Source organism: Peromyscus leucopus, chromosome 9 (assembly GCF_004664715.2).
Source record: "Peromyscus leucopus breed LL Stock chromosome 9, UCI_PerLeu_2.1, whole genome shotgun sequence".
In the NCBI taxonomy this organism is placed as follows: Eukaryota; Metazoa; Chordata; class Mammalia; order Rodentia; family Cricetidae; genus Peromyscus; species Peromyscus leucopus.
Genome location: NC_051070.1, coordinates 107,938,761 through 107,945,948, shown reverse-complemented (window position 1 = coordinate 107,945,948; position 7,188 = coordinate 107,938,761). Strand labels below are relative to the sequence as shown.

The window sequence follows — 7,188 nt, the reverse complement described above, 5'->3', positions numbered from 1 at the left end:
TTGGCCTGGCAGAGGCAGGCAGGCCTGGTGCGGAGGCAGGCAGGACCGGCAGGCGACGGCCTAAACACAGTCACAATAAAGACCAAAAACAGAGCTATTAGAGGATGAAGAGCTAGTGAAAACAAGCTTTTAATCAAGAGCTTGGAACAGGGATGCCTCTAACCCCAACACCCAGGGAAGAAGCTATTTCCGTGGGATGGAACCAGAAAGAATCTGAACACTCTGTCTGAGGACAACCCAGGGCCAAGCTGCTGATCCTGCGAAACCCAACAACTTGGAGGTGTTGGTGAGACTACCCCACTCAGCTGAAATCCATCTCCCTCATGAACATTGATGCAAAAATACTCAATAAAATATTAGTAAACCGAATCCAAGAATACATCAAAATAATTATCCATTACGACCAAGTAGGATTCATCCCAGGGATGCAAGGATGGTTCAACAAACAAAAATCAGTCAATGTAATACATAATATAAACAAACTGAAAGAAAAAAAACATATGATCATCTCATTAGATGCTGAAAAAGCCTTTGACAAAATCCAACACCCCTTCATGATAAAGGTCTTAGAAAGATCAGGAATACAAGGAACATTTCTAAACATAATAAAGGCAATTTATAGCAAGAGCAAACATCAAATTAAATGGAGAGAAACTCAAAGCGATACCACTAAGTTCAGGAACAAGACAAGGTTGTCCACTCTCCCCATATTTATTCAATATAGTACTAGAAGTTCTAGCTAGAGCAATAAGACAACAAAAGGAGATCAAAGGGATACAAATTGGAAAGGAAGAAGTCAAACTTTCACTATTTGCAGATGATACGATAGTATACATAAGTGACCCCAGAAACTCTACCAGGGAACTCCTACAGCTGATAAACTCCTTCAGTAAAGTGGCAGGATACAAGATTAACTCAAAAAAAATCAGTAGCCCTTCTATACACAAATGATAAAAGGGCTGAGAAAGAAGTCAGAGAAACATCACCCTTTACAATAGCCACAAATAATATGAAATACCTTGGGATAACACTAACTAAACAAGTGAAGGGCCTTTTGATAAGAACTTTAAATCTCTAAAGAAAGAAATTGAAGAAGATATCAGAAAATGAAAGGATCTCCCATGCTCATGGATAGGTAGGATTAACATAGTAAAAATGGCAATCTTACCAAAAGCAATCTACAGATTCAATGCAATCCCCATTAAAATCCCAACACAATTCTTTACAGACTTGGAAAGAAAAATACTCGACTTCATATAGAAAAACAAAAGACCCAGGATAGCTAAAAGAATCCTATACGATAAAGCAACCCTTGGAGGCATCACAATCCCTGACCTCAAACTCTACTATAGAGCTATAGTAATAAAAACAGCTGGGTATTGGTATAAATATGGTACCAATGGAATCGAATTGAAGACCCTAACATTAATCCATGGACATATGAACACCTGGTTTTTGACAAAGGAGCCAAAACTATACAATGGAAAAAAGGAAGTATCTTCAACAAATGGTACTGGCATAACTGGATCTCAATATGTAAAAGACTACAAATAGATCCATATCTCTCACCATGCTCAAAACTCAAGTCCAAGTGGATCAAAGATCTGAACATAAATCCAGTTATACTAAACTTAATAGAAAAGAAAGTAGGAAGCACTCTTGAATGCATTGGCACCGGAGACCATTTCCTAAATAAAACACCAACAGCATAGACCCTGAGCACAACAATTAATAAAAGGGACCTCTCAAAATTGAGAAGTTTTTGCAGGGCAAAAGACACAGTCAATAAGACAAAAAGACAGCCAACAGAATGGGAAAAAAATCTTCACCAACCCCACATCTGACAGAGGACTGATCTCCACAGTATATAAAGAATTCAAGAAACTAGACATCAAAATGCTGAACAGTCCAATTAAAAAAATGGGCTAAAGAGCTAAACATAGAATTCCCAAAACAAGAATTACAAATGGCTGTAAGACATTTAAAGAAATGCTCAACATCCTTAATCATCAGAGAAATACAAATCAAAATGACTCTGAGATACCACCTTACACCTGTCAGAATGGCTATGATCAAAAACACCAATGACAGTCAATGTTGGAGAGGATGTGGAGCAAAGGGAATATTCCTCCACTGTTGGTGGGAATGTAAACTTGTACAACCACTGTGGAAATCAGTATGGCAGTTTCTCAAGACCCAGCCATCCCACTCTTGGGTATATACCCACGGAATGCTGATTCATAGAATAAGGATACATGCTCAGCTATGTTCATAGCAGCACTATTTGTAATAGCCAGAACCTGGAAACAACCTAGATATCTGTCAACGGAAGAATGGATGAAAAAAATGTGGTATATATACGCAATGGAGTACTACTCAGCAGAGAAAAACAATGAAAGCATGAAATTTGCAGGCAAATGAATGGAACTAGAAAAAATCATCCTGAGTGAGGTAACCCAAACCCAGAAATACAGTTGTGGTATGTACTCACTCATAAGTGGATTCTAGATATAAAATAAAGAACAATCAGACCACAACCCATACAACCAGGGAGGCTATATATATAGCATGGAGGTACCTAGAACGACTGTGGCTTATAATAAATTTTGGTTTTACTCAATTACTGAAAAAAAAATAGCCAAACAAATGGAAACACATGAACTATGAACCAAAGGCTGAGGGGCCCCCAGCTAGATCAGGCCCTCTGAATAGGTGAGACAGTTGATTGGCTTGATCTGTTTGGGAGGCATCTAGGCAGTGGGACTGAGTCCTGTGCTCATTGCATGAGTTGGCTGTTTGAAACCTGGGGCTTATGCAGGGACGCTTGGCTCAGTCTGGGAGGAGGGGACTGGCCCTGCCTGGACTGAGTCTACCAGGTTGATCTCAGTCCTCAGGGGAGGCTTTGCCCTGGAGGAGGTGGGAATGGAGGGTGGACTGGGGGGAAGTGGAGGGGTGGGAGGGGGGAGAACAGGGGAACCCGTGACTGATATGTAGAACTGAATGGTATTGTAAAATAAAAGGAAAAAATAAAAAATAAAAAAGAAAGAAATACATATCCTGTGCTCAAAAAAAAAAAAACAAAAAAAACAAAAAACCCAGAGAGTTTAAAATCCACAGTACAAACACACACTTGGACCTGTAAGCACTTATACTCACAAACACACACAAATACTTATCCCTATACATACAGGAAACCTGGACACACACACATACATATACATTCATCCACACATGATCACATACACACAGAAAGGAACACTACTGTGCAAGCAATAGACATTATTCACACAAACACACACACAGAGGAGAAGTTCACACACACACATACACACATACATGCACAGAAAAGCATAACACACACACACACACACACACACACACACACACACATGTGCTGAACCTAGAATGGTCAGTGAGAAGGCTGCTGTACCTGTTCTGATGTAAGGTGAGGTCATGGGTCCTCTATGCTGTCTACAAGGCTCTGAGCCAGCAATGCACTGCTACCTGCACTTGCTTTTCCTTGAATGAACTTTATCCATCACAAAACCCCCTGACCCCACAAGTTCCAAGTTCACCCATCATAGTCTCTTCACTAAACTCATCCTGGCTCCTCCACAGATGACCTTGATAGCCCAAGAGAAAGAAAGTGACCCATGGTCAATACCAGGAAGTTTTCAACAGATGACTGTGCATATGATATGAACTCAGCCCAATGTCAGTCAAAAGGAGGCCAGTGACATCACCTGCAGTGCTTTTCAGGAACCCAGCACTCTGCACAACTATGAGAGGGAATCTGTTCTGAGACACAGCCATGCACATGATATAGTCAGCAACACAATGTCAGCAAGGCCTCTGATCACAATGACATGTAGGTGTGTGATATGTGACTGACCCAGCTCTCTCAAAGTACTGCAGGTTCTAGCAGAGCAGGAGGGTTTGCTTGCCAATTATCCAGATTCTTGCAAGAGGCTAACTCTCCAGAAAGACTCGGGAATGATCACAGAAATCAACAGTTGGATGGTATGTAGGTGGGGGTCTGAATGAGTGTGGATGGTATATGAGTGTCTCTATGTTTATGGTTGCACAGGTGGGCACCTGCCAATGCTGTCTCAGCCTACCTGCTGCTGCTCAGCAGAAGGGTCACAGATCATCTCATGGGCCTCCATCAGTAGCCTCTTCAACTCCTCATAGGACTCTTTCAGTTCAATCTGCTCCTTCCACAGCAGTCTGTTCTTGAGTCTCAACACATGTACATTCTCCTTCAGCTGAGTCCAATCTTGGAAGTTCTGGCCATGGAGGTAAATGAAAATCCACTGAAACACTGTGAGTCCCAGCCAGCCTCCATTTGCCCTTCCTAAGTTCAAGTACCACCAGTGCTGAAAAGTCCCAGACTCACAGACAGCCCACAAAGAGCCAAGTCAGCATCACTTAGATACAGGTCAAATCCAGAGAGTAACCAAATTCCAGAAAGATTCAAAGTACTTCTGAAAACCCTGATGCCAAAAGGGATCCAGTGCCTCTGAGAACAGCATGCAGTCCACACCTGTTCTTAACTGTTCATGATATTGGGAAAGCAGCAGCAGATAGAGGGAAAACACTCTCAAAAAGAGGTAAAAAGCCCCAACCTGAATCAGTTCTGTCTATGGCTACCATGGAAACCAGCTCTGTGAAGCCCTGGTTAGAGATCCAGAGGTACTAGGATACCTGACACTCTCTTCATGGTGCAAACTCTTTTTCTGTCAAGGATATCCCAAGAATGACAAGACATCTCTTGGAGGGACACAGCGTCTTTTCACACTTAGCAAAACTGAGTCCAAGTGGCACAAGGCCAAGGACCAAATGTCAGACTGCTTGCTAAGAGGCAGACAGGCAAGAACCAGAGCCCTTACTTTGGGTGAAAGAGAAAGATGAATCAGTCCCTCTCATGATAAATCAGGCATATACCTGTAGGATACATTCTCCTCAATCAGTTGTTTGACCTTGTTCACACCATCACTGATCTCCATGGGCATTTTCTGCAAGTCCAACATCACCTGTTTATGCTCCTTTTTCAGCATCCAAAAAGAATTCAGCCTGTGGTAGGGCATGGCCCCAGGAGAAAAGGAACCTATGAACACAGGCCACAAGGATCATATGGAATCAGGATATGCTCTGGATTCCTCAGTGCCATGGAAGCCACAGCCTGGCACTTATACACTGGGACCTCCTGGTGCTTATTAAACTTCCTATCATTGTCCTCAGGCAAGAAGAAGAAGGTTGTCCAAGAGAGTTATCCAGGGCTGCATGAACACCCTCAGTGGACTTGGAGCTATAGATGATCTCTCTAAGAAGATCCCAGGAGTCTGTGCCGCATATCTGGTGCCACCAGAAATCTATAGTGACATTTTTCTTGTCTTTCCCACAGGGATTCTCATGTCTGGCTGCCTATTGCTACTCAGAGGACCAGAGCATACATTGAGTAGTTCTAGGGAGGAGTTCCAACTTCAGGAATAATTTATAAACTTTATAAAGGATTCCAAAGTTCCACCAAAGTGAAAACAGTGTCCAAGATGTGAGCTTCTCAAAGGGAAGCTCCCTTGAACTCACTGCATCTTCGCCAGGTCCTTTGATTTCTCCATTCTTACCAGTGAGACCTAGGGTCAGTTTCCTTCTGCCTTGCTCTGGTATCACCACAAAATCCATTCTCTCTCCCAACTAGATGCCTAAGTCTTGACAACATGTTTATAGGCAAACTGTATAGGCATTAAACAAACATCCTAAAGGCACTTGGTGTTGCTACAACACTATTGACATCACAGGGGATTCCAAGACCTCTGCAGGATACAATAGAATTGCCAGAGAAGGGACTCCTGATGTCACACGGAACTGCCTTTACCTCCTGGCTCATAAATTCTCCCTGAACTGACCAGAAGCTGAGATTTCTTTTCCAGGAGTCTCTGCTGTGACACAGGTGAAGCCATTCAGTACCTCCTCCTTCTAAAGCTGGGAAATTTCTGTTTCCTTAGAATCTTTCCACTACTTTACCCATGGTGAGTTGAACACTCACTTTATAAGCACTCCCCAAGAATGGCCCTTCCTCTCCTTAACATCCATACTCAATAATATGAGAAATAAAGCATGCAAAGGAATTAGATCAGGATGAGGTGGAGGAGGAGGGTTGAGTTCTCTGAAATGAGCAAGCACCTTAGAAATGCTTAGGTTAAGGGAAAGTGACTACTGAGAATTTGTAAGTGAACTGAGACTGTTATGAGACCCAAACTGTTCTAGAATGTCCTTTCTATGTGCCTGGTGTATTATCAGGCCTCTAGAGTAGCAGAAGTTATAAAATTGAATCTTCATATTAAAAGGGGATTTGTTAGAATGGCTTACAGCCTGTGCCTTAGCTAATCTGACAATGGCTGGAAATGAATGGGAAGTTCAATAATCCAGCAGTTTCTCAGTCCTAAACACTGGATGTCTCAGTTGTCTCTGATATTATGCTGTAACCTAAAAGTAATAGGCTCTAATGTCAGTAAAGAAATGGATGTGCTAACAAGGTGAGAGCAAGCAGAGAAAGAGTAGAAGCTTCCTTCTTCCATGTCCTTCTATAGGCTTCCAGGAAAGGAATGGTTCAGATTACATCTAGATTAAAGATCTGAATTAATGGTGTGACTTCATTCCTCAACGTTCCACAATAAAGTAGTTCTTCCTACTTTAACTAAGCAGAAATAGACCACAGGTGTTCCCTCTATTTTTGGGTTATGTTATTTCCAGATGTCATCATGCTGACAACTAAAAATAGCCATCAAAGTCCTAATCCTATCTACTAACATTCTTGAGCAAATGGCTCCATCAGAGATTGAAAGGAAGGAGTGGCAATTATCAACAGGTACGTGGGAATCAGCTGGAGATCTCATGGTCATGATGACTTTCAGTGGCTGCTTTATGTCTATGCATGGCTGAAATAGAATGAAATACCAGTCTGCGGTTTTTTGAGTAAGAGGAGAGCAGCTAGAAACCCAGTACTTTAAGAATCTGGTCTTTCTCTATAATTGAAGATTCAGAATTCAAATAATTGTTTTGTTTGAAAGTAACTGTGGTTAAAAAAAGTGTCCCTAGTTAAAAAAAATGGGTGCTCTTCAAAGAAAAAGAGAAAGGCCTAAAACAACAGCACATTGGACCTGTAATACAGAGGATGGTGTCTCGGGT

The 7,188-nt window shown here is 41.9% G+C and overlaps 1 protein-coding gene across 1 annotated transcript in view; it reads right to left on the bottom strand.

Annotated features, from left to right (window-relative positions):
• Positions 1–4,711: 4,711 nt before the first annotated feature.
• LOC119088483 overlaps positions 4,712–7,188 on the bottom strand; it is a 37,123-nt gene continuing 34,646 nt past the window's right edge. Inside the window, exon 4 of the mRNA XM_037208292.1 lies at positions 4,712–5,122. Within this exon, the coding sequence (XP_037064187.1) occupies positions 4,923–5,122 (200 nt within the window). The 3' untranslated portion in view covers positions 4,712–4,922. The remainder of the gene's footprint in view (positions 5,123–7,188) is intronic.